The sequence below is a fragment of the Sceloporus undulatus genome, chromosome 4 (genome assembly GCF_019175285.1).
Source record: "Sceloporus undulatus isolate JIND9_A2432 ecotype Alabama chromosome 4, SceUnd_v1.1, whole genome shotgun sequence".
NCBI lineage: Eukaryota > Metazoa > Chordata > Lepidosauria > Squamata > Phrynosomatidae > Sceloporus > Sceloporus undulatus.
In genome coordinates, this window is record NC_056525.1 from 201094018 (window position 1) to 201111299 (window position 17282).

General features: G+C 38.1%; 1 protein-coding gene across 3 annotated transcripts in view; it reads right to left on the reverse strand.

The window, feature by feature from the left end:
• Positions 1 to 11424: 11424 nt before the first annotated feature.
• The window catches only part of TOX (thymocyte selection associated high mobility group box), a 326596-nt gene continuing 320738 nt past the window's right edge, over positions 11425 to 17282 (reverse strand). For all 3 annotated transcript variants that reach the window (XM_042464588.1, XM_042464587.1, XM_042464589.1), the window contains one exon: positions 11425 to 14293. In XM_042464588.1, the coding sequence (XP_042320522.1) occupies positions 14257 to 14293 (37 nt within the window). In that variant the 3' untranslated portion in view covers positions 11425 to 14256. The remainder of the gene's footprint in view (positions 14294 to 17282) is intronic.

Below are 17282 nucleotides of genomic sequence, written 5' to 3' on the forward strand. Positions count from 1 at the left end.
AGGGATAGATCAGAGAGATAGAGGAATATTTCTCCAAATGGCATTCTATTTGAATAATTCTTATTCCAAGCTTCATCCAAAAGATGTTTCTAGAGCAGTTTACAAAGATCACTAGGCTCTCATGCCCTCCAACTGTTCCAGTTTTGCAGGGATAGTCACAGTTAATACCGTCATCCTACTTTTTCAGATTTTTAAAAATATTTATGTTAATAATTTTATATGTACATAAAATAAACAAGCAATCAAACAAAGAAACATATAAACAATCAAACATGTTTGTATACATACATTTCTATATCCTAGTATTTCCGAGTTCTATTCTTGGCATTATGGTCTATTTTAATTATCCACCATCACTTCTAATACCATAATTTTTCTACTTCTCCCCATTTTCTTTCATATTGCTGAGTTGTCTTTCCAGCGATGTACATGGACAATCTATTCATAGTCGTAAAGTCATTTACTTTTACTTTCCACTCCTCTATAGAGGGAATTATATTCATTTTCCAATGCTTAGCATATACCATGTGTGCTGCCGTTACCATATACAAAATTAAACTTTTCTCATCCTGACTTAATTTTTCTTGTACAATATCTACAACTCAAGATGGAACGAAATATGTTTTTGCAATATTTCCTGCATTACTTTATGTATATTTTTTCCAGAATATTTTCACTCTTTCACATTGCCACCACATATGATACATGGTTCCTGCCTTGTTCTTACATTCCCAGCAGCTGTTGTTATTTTGTTTTTGTTTTTTTCATTTTTGCTAGTGTAGTAGGTGTCAGGTACCATCTGTGGAGCATTTTAAGATGATTTTCTTTTAAACTATTTCATTTTGTAATTTTTTGATTATTCCTCTATGTATTTCCCCATTTTTCTAAAGGTATTGATTTACCTATATTCTGCATTCACTTAACCATGCTGTCTTTAACTATCTCCTCTCCTAACTGTATTACTGACAATAATTCAGATGTATTTTAAAATGTCCCAGTTTTTCTCACTTCTTCCCACTTCCTCTCTTTGTTCTCAGTTTGCAAACTTAGGCGCTGCACAGACCACCCAAAAAGGACGGTCTGCCGGCATCTTGCTTCGCTGCATGAGGGAGCCACAGTCGACAAACTGCGCAGCTCCCTTGTGCAGCAAAAAGGACCCGCGAAAAGCGGGTCCTTCTTGCAGCACTATAAAGATGTCGCAGTGTGCCAGTGGTGCACTCATGATGTCCTTATGACACCAGGACGTGCGGACTCTAAGTGTCCGTCGTGTCAAAATGGCCGCACCCATGTAGACAGAGCGCCGCCATTTTGACGCCGCCAGTATGTACTAGGCTAACCCTAGTACTTACTAGGGTTAGGAAGCGTCTGAATGGTGCGCACTCCCTAACCCTACTGCCGCCGCTGCCATGCTACATTTTGCCGGTCTGTATCCCGCCTTAGTTTAAAGAGCAAACGTAGTTTCCACTTCGAAGCCAACAGAGGAGAGGATGGAGAGGAGAGGAGAAGAGGCAGAACCTTCCCTTTTCTAAAAGTTTCAGGAAAAAGCAAATGGCATGAACTTATCCTAGCTTGTGTGTTATTCCTCTTTAATAATTTTTGCCATCTTGACCACATTCTGATGTTGCAGACCATGTTTTCCCAGTTTCCATCTGTGAAATGTTGGCTGGTATGAATTCTGGTTCCAGGTTCAATCTAACAGAAGTGACATAAAAAGGGGGGAAAGGGGATGGGCAGTAGAAGAAGCAAATTTGGCCTTTATGGAGTTTATCACACGGGAGGGATTTCTCTTAATTTTGAATGAAAAGAAAGTGGGGCCAGAACACATTCATGTGAATTTGCTAGTTCAGCAAATTTACGTGAATTCAAATTGTGTTCAAACTGACTTCCCATTGCCTGAAAATAGTTTGCCATTGCCCAAAATTGCGTGTGGCAGTCTATCACACAATAACATTAAACCCCATGATTGCGTTCAGATTGCCATTGGATTATACTTCCAATTTCCCTCGTCTGATAACATCTTAATTCTTAGCTACAGAGAGCTTGGAAAGTTATTTTAAAAAAGTGATTAGCAACCATGTTAGTGCCAGTCTTCCAAAGTAATTACTTCAATAACACAGGCCTGAAAAAAAATATTGAGGGCATAAAACTTATTTTAATAAAAATGTCTGCTGGTTGCACAGGAATTTGGTGTTCTAAATCTAAAAATGACCTCAGATTTGCTGTATTATGCAAACTTTTTCACAACTTGCTTTGATGCTTTAATGTTGCAACATGGAACTAAATGAACTACCCTGGGCAACTACACTGGTGAAGACAAGGCAGGGCAATTTCTGTGGCAGTACCATGGTTATCAAATCTCCCAAGGGAAGTTCAGGAGGAGCCATCTTTACTGAGTTTGGGATTGCTTCATGTGATTGCTGGGCCTTAAAAACCAATGTAGGCTTTTAGGACTGTTTTAGCTTGTGTTTTTTTTTAAAATGGGTTTTAAAAATACTGCTTTAGCCTAAATGTTTTATCCTTCCATCTGTTGTGCATCGCCTTGGAAGCCTTCTAGGAGTAAGATGTGATAAACAAACTTTGGATAAATAAGAAGGGAATTAAAAAAAATCTTTCATATAAAATATATTCCAGGCAAAATGTCAGGTTTTCTTTTTGTAAAAATAAATAAATAAAAAACACAAATAAATAAAAACTTTATTTAAATCATCTGTTGCTACAAAAGCATTAACATGGGATGTCACATACAGTATAGGAGTCCTCAGAGACATTCTCTGACTATTACATATAAATGAATAGAAAGAATGCTGTCTGGAGAGGTCCAGACCAATTAACTTGCTTTTGCCAACAGAGCTATTCTGATTTCCAGAATTCTGTGTGTATGGAGGTTAAAGTTACAGAAAGACAAAACAATCAACACTTATTTCAAGATTTAGACTTATGTGCTTGGCTAGAAAGATGTGGCCAGGAAAGGTTATTTCCTCTCAGAAAAACCTCTGCAGGGAATTGCATTTCTTTTCTTAAAAATGTAGTATCCACACTGAGTATTCTACAGTTCATATTGTTTGAAACCATTTGGAGGGCAAGTTTTTAAAGAGATGACTATCAGCTGCATTTCTTTGGTTTGCAGTTAGGTCCACTTTACATAAAATTACAAATATAATGTTTAAGTTGGTGCAACTTATTCAAAGTTAAGAGAATGGTGTTTGTACTATGCCAATCTGAGGTTTATTGTGGCTGTTGGTTCTTCAGGACATAGTCATAGTAACTTGGATGTTGGATCTGCATCTTCCAACCCATCTTTGTCATGGGCGCATTACAGACCGTTGAGAAGCAGCGGTCTGGCTCTGCCTCTGCTTGCAGTGTCCGGGAACCGCAGCCTTTAAACAGCGCGGCTCCCGGACGCTGCAGAGAAGGAGTGCAGAAATTGCGCTCCTTCTCAGGCCCCGGAAGAGGTGCTGCGAGTGCCAAAGGGCGCACTCGTGGTGTCACTTCTGGTGCACCACGTGCGGACGCAGAGCGTCCGCTACATTAAAATGGTGGTGCCCGTATGAACAGGGCGCCGCCATTTTGTACGGACTGAGTCCGTGATAGGGTAAGGGGCATCTAGAAGAGACACCCCTTTTTCAATCTGGGATGTCTTCAGGACGTCCCTAATGGCAGTTTGTAACCCACCATGGATTCACTAAATAGCACAAATTCCCAGTATCCAAATAAATAAATAAAAAGAAGAGCAAGCCACTAGCTTGGTTGAATTGATTGCAATTCTGTGCAATCATTTTTTTTTTAAAAAAAGCGCTTGTGACCGCTCTTTCAGGATATTTGGTGAATGAAGTCACAGCTATGCTCAATGTTAGCAAGCCTTGGCGATAAATGTTGATCACACTGAATGGAGTTTCTGTTTCATTTAGAGGCAGGGATTCCATTCCATTCCATTTTGTCTATGTAGTTTATGGACAAAATGATAAGTTTCCATTGAAAACAATGGAAAAATCCAAAAATGCAACGTAGGGGTAATTGGGCAATAGTATACTAACATCCCAATAATAGGCAGCAGCAGCAATAGAAGTTTATATGCACTGCTTCTAATAGAATTCTTATTTCATGTTTACAAAGACCCTGTAAATATTTTATGCATATGAGAGTATGTATATAGGTAGATGTCGGTGCTGTAACTGAGGATGAGTTACCTCAGCACTGCCAAATAGTCTTTGTTATATGGGAAGTAGGCTAAAACTGGAATATGCCACCCTGAAGTATAAACTGTGTTTTATCCAGTTTTCTGGTAGCTTGGTTTTGAGGGAGGGGTTGTGATGTTAACAGCTAGGAGAATGCCAGCATGAAGCTTAGTGATAATATAATCTTGTGCATAACTGCTTATAGAAATAAGGCCTATTAAGCTAAATGTTGTCTGTCCAACTGTCCCAATTTGGCAGGGACAATCCCAATTAATCCTCTGTTGTCGCATTTTTTCAGCTGCTTTTTAAAAAGTTTCAGTTTTTCTCTCCTCCATCTACTTTCCCCCTTCAACTGTTGCAAACTGAGCTCAAGTTATAAAAGTAATTTCCATTCAACTAAATCATCTGGGGAGAGAAGAGAGTGGAATATTGCCTTTCCCTGTATGGTCACAGAAGAGTAACTGCTGCAGCCTCCTTTAGCAGGTCTGCTCTTACTTCTCAATAACTTTTGTCATCTTGACCACACTCTGATGAGCCTTAGATCTGGGTAAAAGGGTGAGGAACCTTAGACCTATGGCCTTAATCTGGCCCACCAAGAGACCATCCCTACCTCCAAAGCTGAATCTATTGGTTTGCACACATCTCACTTTCTAGTTGGAAACACATATGGCAGAGTGAGAAAATCCTACTATCCTTACATTTTATTAACAAGTTTAGGAAACCCCAATGTTATGGATATTTACTCAGAAGAATGCCCCACTACTGTCATCAGGGCCTATTTCTTAATTCATGGGCATCCAACCTCGATATTTTGAAGCCCATGCTGCACCCACAGCAAGAATGGCATCCTTTCAACCCTTCCACATAAATATTTTCCCTTTTCTTCTAGAAGGGATATAGACACTTGGAGGCAGAGGCAGAGGTCACTTCAGGAAACTGGCCACTACTGCCTTTGCTAGTGTGTATAGTATGCCACCTTCCTGTTGAGTGCTAGGATTTCAAGGAGATTCCAGGCACATTTAGCTGTGCAGCCTCAACTCATGTGGCAATAAATTTTATTTAATTTAGTGATACTTACTTACAAGTAAATGTGCCCAGAACTGTGTTCTTGCAACACAATCCTATGAATATTTATTCAGAAGAATGTTCCACTGTGTTCAGTGAAGCTTGTTCCTAGGTAAATGGACATAGGATGCAAAGCTCAGTTTTGTAACAAAAAGTTGTTCATAGCTTGCAGCTAGAAGTGTTTGTCATCTTCAGAAAAGCTGATGGTTCTCTTCTCTTCTTATTGGATTTTTGAATGCTCTTCTGCCTAAATGGACTGAGAAATAAAATTCTTATGTATCATGAAGAGTTGCTGCATGTTGCTTAAATCCCACCCCTGTTCTCCTCAGCTACATCTAATGCTCATAGTTGCTGTTGCTGCCAGTGGGGACATAAAAAGCAAAGATTAACCTTTTACCTCCCTTCCATAATCCAAATGTAGGAGTACATAGTAGTGACCTGGTTTTCTTTTCTTTTCTTTTGACTGTCTCTAGTATTATGAATATCTGCAATGGTTATAATTTCTGACCATGCTGATCAAGGAAAAACATCTTTCTACAGGCATCCTGGATAAATGCATCCAGTGATGAAAATCACTGTCATAATCTGACATGGGAGGCTTTTATTTTGCGACTGTGTTACCAAAACATCCCTGTCCTAGACATGTATCTGGCAGACAATCTGGAGAACATTGGTCCTTTAAGGGTTACAGTGTTATAGTGGGTCTTTGCAAATAAAATTCACATCTGTTCTGACAACTTATTTCAGCCTGATGCAACTTGAAAAGGTCGAGATTAATCCCAGGGAAAAAAAATCAGAGTTCTACTGGAAAGGCCAAAACAACTTTAATTGTAGCACATGCTATTTATATTGACATTTAGCCACAGTGGAGCATTATTCTTTTTATTGCTAATGTTTGTTTGATTCTGGAATATCCATGATGACTCTTACTTGATGCCGAATTGTATTTTATGTTGCATAACTTAAATGGCTTATATATTTTAATGTTAATTTCACTGACCCAGGATTTAGAGTGTATATACTGCTGTTATTGCATTACCATTACCTTATAATGTTTAACTGGACCAGAAGGTGTGCCGCAGATTATTATTAGAAAACAAAAAGTGTAGTTGGAAATTTAACATTTCATATAACCAAGACTCAGAGAACTGTGAAAATGGTTCATGAGCTCAGTGGGAATTTAGACTTGTGATATTTTTTCCTTCGTCTTTTGGCAAACTTCTCTAGCAATTTTGGAAGCAATATAACCTGATGTTTCTTTTCTTGGAAAGCCAAGTCCCACAATATTCAGAGAAGCCTAGATCCAGATAGTGATGTAAATCTTGGCTTAGTTTATTCTTTCATGCCAAGACCAACAATTCATGAGTTTTCTCTGTGCTAGGTGAGATTACAAGATTTTTATTTCACTTTGGTGGGTCTTTTGCATAATGGAAGAAAGCTTTGTTTGATTGGAAAAAACAAGGTGTTTTTCTTTGTTCAGAAAATCCAAACATTTAAAACATGTTTGTTTGTTTTTAAAAAAGTATCTTTTGCTTTTACCCAAGGTGAACATTGTTATGGAGACTGACAATTTTTTGATGGGTTACGTTGATGGACTGGCATGGTCTTTTACATCAAGAATGAGAAAAAAAATTGCAAATAGATCCCTAATTCTAGATAAGGATGCACAAGACTGCAACCTAAATTTCAAAAAAGTTTTTAAGATGATGAATGTGCCAAGTTATTTAACCCTTAAACATGAGGATAAACATACTTGCATAGTGTGACTTGTAGAGCATTTTCTGGTCCCCAAATTGAATGCCAATGTACTGATGATTAAAGTGTCCTAAAGATGGTCTATTATGTGCAGTATCAAATGTCTTCCAGCCAGACACATAAGTGCAGCAAAACAAGGTGGAATGAAAAATACACATTTTTGTATTGCCAGGCATTTCCTGATCTCAGTGAATTCCAATGTCCTCCATGCCCATAAGAAACATTTCCATTTCACCTGAATGTGGCTGTCCTACTGATGACCACACCTTATTCCTTTCGCTTTGCTCAGATGTGGTGCCTCCCCACCTGCACCCCCATCTCCCAGTAGGTTACAATACTTGAAACCAAAAGAAATAATAATAAAGAAATACTCAATGGGAAAAAACCAGTAGATCTGTTGATATGTTCTATGTCCTAGTTGTTATTTGTTTGGGGGGAAAATATATATGTAACAAGTAACTGAAATGTGAAGACATAAACTGAGCTCCTGTATTGACATGTATCCATAGTCATGGCTATATCTGACCATTAAACCCAGTTTAAAATCCAGCCAGCTGTACAGAGGGATACAGTTCTGCAGTGCTGGCAAGCAGTACACCAAAGAATGACCAGCCTCTTGCACTACTAAATGGTGGTGCACCAAGCATAAGGAAAGATGCCTGTGGGGGGGGGGGAGTCCCATCACACCTTGCTGGTGCATCATCTAGTGCTGCCAGGAGGGGATTACACATGTCAGTCTTCAGCTCCGCTAGCCAACACTGCAGAATCCCATTTCTCAGTTGGCTCAATTTTAAGATCAGTTTCAGGGCATTTACAATTATGGCAATGCCACCAAAGCTTGTAAATGTGAACAGGAGACAGAGGCTATATGTCTAACTTATGACATTGTAATTAACAGGATGCCAGCCATTGTTTACAACTGTCAAGATCACAGTGTTGGATCTATAACAAAAAATGTCAAGTCCTAGTAGTTTATCACATGGGAGGCAAAGTGCCTGCATCTTGTGAATATATGGGGATTAAATCCCATGAATACTCCACAACAACGGGCTTGTTTTCAGATGACATTGGATGACGTCGTCATTATCCCGACATTAACCTGTGAATAAAGTGGCAAAATCGTTTTGCTTTTTATTTTCGGGAAAATCCCACAAAAAAGCAGTGTGGTTTTGCCACTTTATTAACAGGTTAATGTTGGGATAATGGTGACATCGTCTGAAAACAATCCCACTATTGCGGGATATTCACTGATTTAATTCCCAATTCCCTCCCATGTGATAAACTCCCTAGTCACTGAGATTTACAATTGACAGAATTTCCACTTGGCCACCACAAGCCCACTGCATGAATCTAGCTACCCTTTTAAATCTTAGACTATGGACTTTATCACACAAGGCTTGAAAAGTGGATTAGAGCAAAAGAGTAGAATCTCTGGCCATACCTTATCGCATGACGCTGTCTCTGTCCAGTAGCTGGTTCATCCATTGCTGGAGCACTCCTTCTCACTGAGGTACGAACTCCTTCAATGTCTCCCAGTTATGCTGCTTTTACACTGTTGTGTGTGATAAATTCCTCCCAAAGCAGTTCAAATATGTGGACAGTCAACAGGTTCCATGTGGGAGTCACCTGCCCCTCTTGCACCCCCCCCTACTATTCCAAAAGTAGATTGTTCTTCTTTTCGTTTTTCAATTTCTTTTCTTTATTTTTACTTAATGGATTGCTGTGATTAAGTATCTGTGCTAAAAATAAAAATACAGAAAGGCGTGATTGGAAAGGGTTAGGGCAAGGAGGCAGAGCTATGGAGCCCAGTGTGTGGAAGACAGAGGCTGCGACATAAGCAGCACCATGGCCATTTGGAAGAGCCATGCAATAATGACTGTTCCCAATCTGGTGTGTTTGCGTTTCCTAGACTAACTCAACTGTGATGTCTTATGAGTCTGGTGTGAGAAATGTGCCTGCAACTGGTGAGTGAAATAATTAATGAATTATGGTTTTCTGTGTTTTCTTTTAAGTAACACTTTAAAAAAAGTCACTGTAGTCTTGCATTTCAAGAACCATCCTTACTGCCTACTACCATTCAGTCTTTGATATCAGCTCTGCCATGAACTGAAAATGTAACATTTGGTGGATAGGAAAAAGCTCTCACTTGGTAACACTTAACTGTTTGGCCTGGATAAATACACACACAATTGTATAAGGGTGCTTTAAGTAAGAGCTGGCAAACACATAGGCATGAGCTTTATGTCTGATAAGCACCTGCAGTGATGTTGCCAAATATAGCTGTTTAAGGGTTTTTTCAAATAGCAAGTCAGTTCTGAGCTTAGCCAAATTAATATTTTACTTGATAGTCCACATGGGCAATTATGCTCTGGCTTAAGGAAAGTCTCTGTCAAGAAAAAAAAGGCCCTGTTCTGAGACAAGCTGCAGTCTACCCCTTGTTTGTGTTTTCCAGATCCATGTTAAAATGCAGATGAATTGGTGTTCAAGTAGGACATCTTTGGCACAATATGACTACAACTCATATTTGTGTAGGTTTACATAAAGTAGTGGGTTTCTTTAATTAGGGAACAGTCCTAAGAGAATCTAAAATGTTACCAGCAACTGTGGGGGATTTTTTGTTTTTATGAAGCACTATATTTCATCTACTTTAAAACATATCTGCCAAGAAGGATACCCTCAAGTCATGTACAAGGAAAAAAATGCTAATATTATACTAGTGCTGTAAGGTAAGTGACTGACTTCTTTGCCAGAACAGAATAGTATTTTAATGGGATATGTCCATTTCTTTCAGTTGTAAAATTAACTGTATGAGATGTTTCTCATGTGGTTGGTTACAATATGAACACCAGTTTGATACAGCCTACATTCTGTCTTAACAGCTGCTTTACAAATGTTTTCCTCTAATATCATTAGGAACACCACATAAACACTGGAATGTATGTAAAAGGAAGAGAATGGTTGTGCTGTTATTGCTTGTTCGTTAACCATATGCAGTAATGACAGATTTAGCTAATAACCTAGTATGCATTTCCTCTCTAGTTAGAACTGCATCTCTTACTTGGAAGAAGAGTAGCTAATGTTGCCAGTTGGGATCAAGAATTGAAATTACACTCTTGTGTGTGTTCACTGAGAAGCTCACTGAATAAGCCCCACTGAAGCTTACTCCCAGGTAAGTGGATTGCAGCAGTCTTACTGTTCTGTTTGGATGATTATGATTACATTTTCCCTAGATCTTTCGAGATAAACCCAATGTACATTTAAATATCATGTTGGCTTCTCTTGTCTTTTCATGCCTGGCTGCTTTTATGTCACTGCCCTGACATAAAAGAATACAATTAAAGCTTCCTAAACACAGAAAATGGACACAGAAAATAGGACCATAAGTGAAAAACTATAGTCTTTAATTGGAGACCCAGTGTGCAGTAATGGTTTGAATGTTTGACTGACTCCAGGAGACTAGGGTTGGACTAGGTTTCCAGGAGACCACCTATCCATGGAAACCCATTGGGTGACCTTGGGCAGGTCACACACTCTCTGACTCAGAAATGGCACACAAGAAAGACGAAGGGAACCAGTGGCCTTTAGATACCATGGTGGCGATAAAGTTTGAATGAAAGTTCCCTCTTCAGGGTCCCTTAAAACCACCACAGCCCATTTGATCACTTTGAGTGGGGGTGTCTCCCACTCTTCTGCCTATTTGCACAAGCTTACTCTGCAGTGCCATTTTGGGAGAGACTGAGTGACTGAAGTGAGAAATTAGTGTACATGGAGGTGCAGGAGGAGAAGCAGCAAAAAGGAACTTTCATATTTGGGACTTGGCTGGCTGCTCCTGCTTTCTTTCTTCAGATGGTCTGAGAGAAGAAGTAGGAGAAGAAACAATGTTTGTGTGTAAGGTGGGTGATGACTTTAAGCTGTATGAGGAAGGCATCTCTGGGGAAGTGGTGGAATGAGTATCTGGGATGGATTCTTTGAAAGACTGCTTCACCTCTCTTGGACTGAGTCTTTCCTCACCTGGGAGAAAACTGGGAAGCCAACTGCACCTCTCTCCACTCTGGTGAAGAATGATTGAGAGTCCGTCCTTGCAAGGGAGAAGTTTCTTCCTTTTACCCAGTCATCCTGGGAGCAGCAAGTCAAGTAGCGTTCAAGAAGCTTCTTGCCCACTTTGGCTTTTGCCACAAGGTTGGCATGGGAGAGAGGTTTCTCAGTTGCTGCTCAGCTGCTGCTCCCAAGGGGACTGGATACAAATGGAGCAGTGATCGAGATTGGTTGTTATGAATTTGCAGTACAACAGTAGACCTAATATCAAGAAACAGGCATCGGGGGCACTAAGGTTGTCGCCCAAGAGCAAGGGGGGTGGTAGCCAAAAAAGTTGGGGACCACTGCTTTAAACCCTAGCAGATACGTAAAGAGCAACAACTCCACACAGAAATAGTTTATGACATACTTTTTATTGACATTAATATTTGCTTCTAGTTTGAACCTTGGTTGGATATTGAATAAATGGTATACTGTGACAGCACAGCATCTGTAGAAAAGATGCTGATAATACAACACTCTTCCAGAAAAAACTGTCAAAGTTGATTCCCATAATCACCAATTGCCTGCTCTTTTAAAAGAATTAATCTGAGTGGGAAATGCAATTTTACCATAACAGAATTAAAAGGGAAAAAACCTATTTGTTAGTGCTGGTACATTTCTAAAGTACTGAATACAAAGACAATAAACTATGAATGTAATAATGGATTCCCATATGGATTCAAGATAAGAAAATTAGAACTCAGCTACATCATATGAATAATCACATCTGATCTGCATTATTTATTAATTATTACATGCTCAAATGATTCAAGTTTGTACATTGCCTGATTTTTGAAAGCAAACTTATTGTACTTTCTAGGCATTTTACATGGAAATAGGTTAGAGAGATTGGATTAACGAAATGTCTCTATTTCACATCCCAAATAGAAGCCAAATGGCTACTAATTTGATCAGCACTAAGGGTTCTAAAACTTTTGTCAGATTAAGCATCCCTTAAGGTAAAGCAATTATTTTTGTACACTTCCCAAAATGCAGAGAGATGTCTTGTCTGGCAGAGCTCACTCATAGTGAGGGACAAGCCAATGAAAACAAATGGGAATTATGAGAATTAACACATCCCAAATGTAATCTGATATTTGCTTGGAATGAAGAGAGAGGTGGTGGTGGGAGGGCTCTAAAACATGAAAAGTAAACATTAATTGGAAACTGACAGGTTAATTCTTTCCTGTGCTGTTCAAGAGATTTAAAAAAGGGAAACTGCTTCCAGATTTTGAAAAGGTTACTTATTTTGACTGCAACCCTCTGAATAGGTCCATCTCCACCATCATGGGCAGAGGATATGCTGGTTAGGGAATTCTGGGAATGATAATACAAAATCATTTTTAAAGCTTCATTTCTTTTCCTAGGGAGGCTATGGGTGCCTATTTCCATCTGGAGAATTATGGAACGAGCAGCATCTAGTATGGATTCATCTTAAAATCCACTCAATTTTGCCCTTTCTTACTCCTGATTCTACTCTTGGGCCATCCAGTGGTTACTAAGGAACTGGCCTTGTTTCCACTACTTCCTACACATACAGGCAATGCTATAGCCCTTTCTTGCTCTCATAACTGAAGCATTTTTGGTAACTTTAGATTTTGGTTTCCTTTTTCAGTAAATAGCCCTAATTCACTTTTGGGGAAGATGATCTTTCAATTTCTGAGGGATGCACTCATGCTCTGCCTATGGCCCAGTACCCTCTATAGATTGCGTGGGGCTACACATCTGCAGGATTTTCTCTGTTGTCTTCTAGGATCAAGGTAATTCACCTGTATATGGAACATAATACTTGTGAATGTGCAGAAAAGTTTCCTCCATAGAAGACAATAGGAAAATCCTTGTGCACATCCTATTTTTGAAGATCTATAAACCTTGATGTGTATTAAAAAAAAAAAGCTATGTGAACAGCCTTCTTTTCTATAATCAGAGAGACATGGAGAGGTTTCTTAAAGATTCATCTTCCTTTTTTTCTAATGTTCTTATTTTGGTCCCACATCAGTATAAGAAGTGCAGAATAAATGCTGATTATTTTCTATGAGAGGAAAAAAATCCTGGTTTGGCTTTATTCATTTCACTGTAAAAACTAAAATTGTTCACTCCAGCAGCAAATACTTTCTTGCCAACAAAAGTAGTTTAAAAAATCCTCTTTAAGATGCTAACAAATTTACTTACAAACACCTATATTTATTATTTCATAAATAGGCGCAACAGCTTCCATAAAAAAAGATTAAATACAGACACAGTATGAAGAAACAATAATACATAGCCATATGTAAAGGTTATAATTTAGCTGTTTCCAATCTGTTTCTGCATCTAATAAAATACCAAGAAAGCATTTGGCAGTTTTATACATAAGAGGACATAAATGACGTTTACTAACTGTTACACATAAAGTGATAAAAAAGCAGTTTTAGGCAGTACAAAATAAATGTGTTTGCTCTTTTCCCAATACTAGACTTTTTTCTTGTATAACTAATGACACAATGCCAATTTCTGTTTAATTAAATTCATTTGGGAATAACTTACCTTTTTTTCTTTCAAAGAGTTTGAAAATATAGAACTTTTAGTCAGTTGCTTAAAAATGAAGTAAAAATATGAATGTTTGCCAATTTAACCCCCTTTGTGAAATCAATAAACTGGAGTGAGCCAGTTTCAAATTACAATTAGCTACAAAAACATTCACATTTTATACTCTAGGAGAGTGTAACATAGATGCTATTTACAAACTTGCTATGACTGCTACATCAAGCCATTTAAAAAGTCTTTAGTAGTTTCATATAAACACCCATTATGAAAACCAATGGAAAATCCAGGACTTTTATCCAAGACATCTACAGTTGCTAAGGCAGTTACTAGCGCAGCACTTCACAGCAAAAATAAAAACCAACAGAATATCAGAATGGTCCAAGCCTCCTTCCTTAAGGAAAGAAGAAAAGCAATGTCCATTAGAGTATGCTGAAAGAGAAAGAAAAAGAAAAAAGAAAAAGAAAGAATGGGGTAGAGGAAGGAGCAAGACTATTTTTTCCCAGAGTGAATGACCCACCAGCTCAAATAGTCCTAAGTGCTTAGCAACTTATATTTTCTAAATAAATGCAGAACTGCCTTGACTGCATAAAGCAATCCACAATGGAAGGACTTCCCTGCATTCCTCAATGGAAAGAAGAGCTGCTTCAACAAAACAGTTTCAGGTAAGGTACAGTGCTTTGTCCCTCTGCATGGCCCTGTTGAAAAAGAGAGGAGGAAAACAAGAGAAGAATGCTTAGTGATAACATTTAAAATCAAATGTCAATAGTTAAAATGTAAATATGATCCCTTGAAATTAGTGTTTTGATATCACATTGAATGTTAGTGGAATTTCATTTCTGTTCTACTTGTATATACCCTTGAGAAATGTATTATTTGTTATGTATTGTTGTTGTCACTTCTGACTTATGGAGACCCTAAGGTGACCCTATCATGGGATTTTCTTGGCAAGATTTGTTCAAAGGGGGTTTGCCTTTGCCTTCCTCTGAGGCTGAGAGGATGAGATTCACTCAAGGTCCCTCAGTTTCCATGGCCAAATGGGGATTTGAACCCTGGTCTCCAGAGTCATAGTCTAACGCTCAAACCACTACACCACACTCGCTCATTATATTGTACTGAAGAGGAGTCTTTGAACAGAGATATTCTCATAGTTCCTTTAGGATATGATGGAATATTAATAATTTGTTTTACAGCAGGTCAAATAATTTGGTCCTTTCCAGAATATGCAGCTCTTATTCCAGTTTTGGACAAGAGCAAGAGAAATACAATTTTGGTAGCACTCCTATTGCAAGAGTTTACGGCTAAGAAAATGTTAATTCCCTGTCCAACAACTGTGATACTGAAAGTTACATAGAACATACTTGTAAGGTTGATACAAGGATTAACTGAATGGTGTACATTAATCACAAGACAGGAACCTATGATTGGTTCTGGACATGTGGGAGTTACACCCAATTCATTCAATGAGGTATTTCAATTGGAGCCTCTGGCAACTGATAAAAATGTACAATCTACTATTATATATCGAATTAAAAGAAGAAACCATCAAAGAAAATATGATAAAATGGATGCAAAATCTGGGAAAACAAATCTTTATAGCCAGCTGGGGGAAAACGTGGAAACAAAATTATAATTTACAAAATGTAACAATTTAAAAGAAAACTATTACAAGCTTTTCTTTAGATGGCATATGTCACCATCAAAACTTGCAAAGATACAAAAAAAGTACAAAGACCATTGTTGGAAGTGTGAAAAGCCAAATGGGATATTTTACCATATGTGGTGGCAATGCAAAAAAGCCAAAACATTCTGGGGGCAAATCAATGAAAAATTGCAGAGGTAATGCAGAAAGATATTAAAATGAGTCGGAATTGTTTCTATTACATATAATGGATGATTTGAAAGATCAATTATATAAGGAAAAAATAAGTGTACTATTATATATGATCATGGAGGCCCGAATAGTCTTTGCCAAACATTGGAAAGAAAAAGATAAACCACAAATGGAAGAATGGGAAATTAAATTAAATTAATATGCAATAATGGATGAATTAATGATGATAATCAATGGAAAAACAACTCAACAATTAAAAAAGGAAAAAAAAATAGCAGCACATTGGGAATAAGCAAATTAAATTATGAAGGCTTAGAAGCTACTTACCAGATGTTTAACAAAACCAAGTAGACGGTTAAAAAAATAAAGGTAGAAAATGTACTTTTCTTTATACAAAACAAGGAAATAAGTATATATATATGGGAAGTCGCTGTTAGGTTTACTATAAGAATACAGGATGTAATTACCTTATTAAGTACTTAGGAGGTATTGTGAAAAAGAAGTTGAACAACAGAAGTTTGTTTTGTTATTAATTGGTTTGTCTTTGAAAAAACTAATTAAAAATAGAAAAAAATATTAATCTCTTGCGACAGTATAACATGGTGTAGCTGACCTGCAAGCTACTAAAATGAGAAGATATCTCTTCTATTCCCACATCCAGAGGTTCTCTGTGTTTTATACACTGTTTACCACAGAGAAATGATGTTCTGATGGAGATGTTCTTACTCCTCAGAACCTGTTTTCTAACAGCTGTGTGTTTGCACCTACATGTCAACAGGAGTACTCTCCACATGGCTTGGGCCTCAATACTTGAAGGATATCTTTCTCTCCCTATATACATCTAACTCAAGAACTGAAGTCTGTTGGAGAAGCCCCCTTGTGAGTTCCTATTGCTGTAGGAAGGAAGAATTTTATCTGTTGGGGCACCCTGGTTATGAAATTTCCTCTTCCTTAGACACCCGATTGGTACCAAAGCTACCAAGTCAAAACAAGACTTTTTAGTAAAGCCTTCAGATCATAATTGATTGCATTCTGCACATGTTATTGTTTAGATTATTTTTAATTTTTTTTCTAGTTTAAAATTACTTAATAATTTCTGTACATTTATGCTATGGTATATCTTAGATTCTATCAACAGTGCAGTTAAAATCGAAGGACATTTATGATACAGCACAGCTAGCTCCAGCTCTGGGCTGGCAAATGAAATGCTTAAATCTAGACAGATTTAAATCCTTTAAATCTAGACAGATTGATCACAACTTAGCACAAAAATACAAGGAGCAGAGCATAGCAGCATATGAGGGTGGAGCTATGGCACCTCTGAATCTACACTAAGACGTGTTTGCAGCATTCCTAGCTTCAGGCCAAAGAGAATAAGCAATGCCACCCAAGGACACTGCCGAGCTCTACTGGATTTCACATCAACCAGGATCTCTTTGCATTCCAGTTTCTGTGCATTCCATTCTGTGTTCCTCCCAAATCTTTCAACTTAAATGCTTTTGTTAACTCACAAACACAAAGTATTTTAATCAAAGCACCCCCTGTATTGCTTGAGCCCTGGTGGCGCAGTGGTTAAATGCCTGTACTGCAGCCACTCACTCACAAACCATAAGGTTGCAAATTCAATACCAGTAAAAGGGCTCAAGCTCGACTCAGACTTTTATCCTTCCAAGGTCGCTAAAATGATTACCCAGATTGTTGGGGGCAATTAGCTTACACTTTGTAAACTGCTTAGGGAGTGCTTAAGTGCACTGATATGCGGTATAGAAATGTACTTGCTATTGCTATTGGTACATACAAAGACAAACATATGGGCTATACTATGAGACCAGAGAGCTATACTGTCCAGTAGT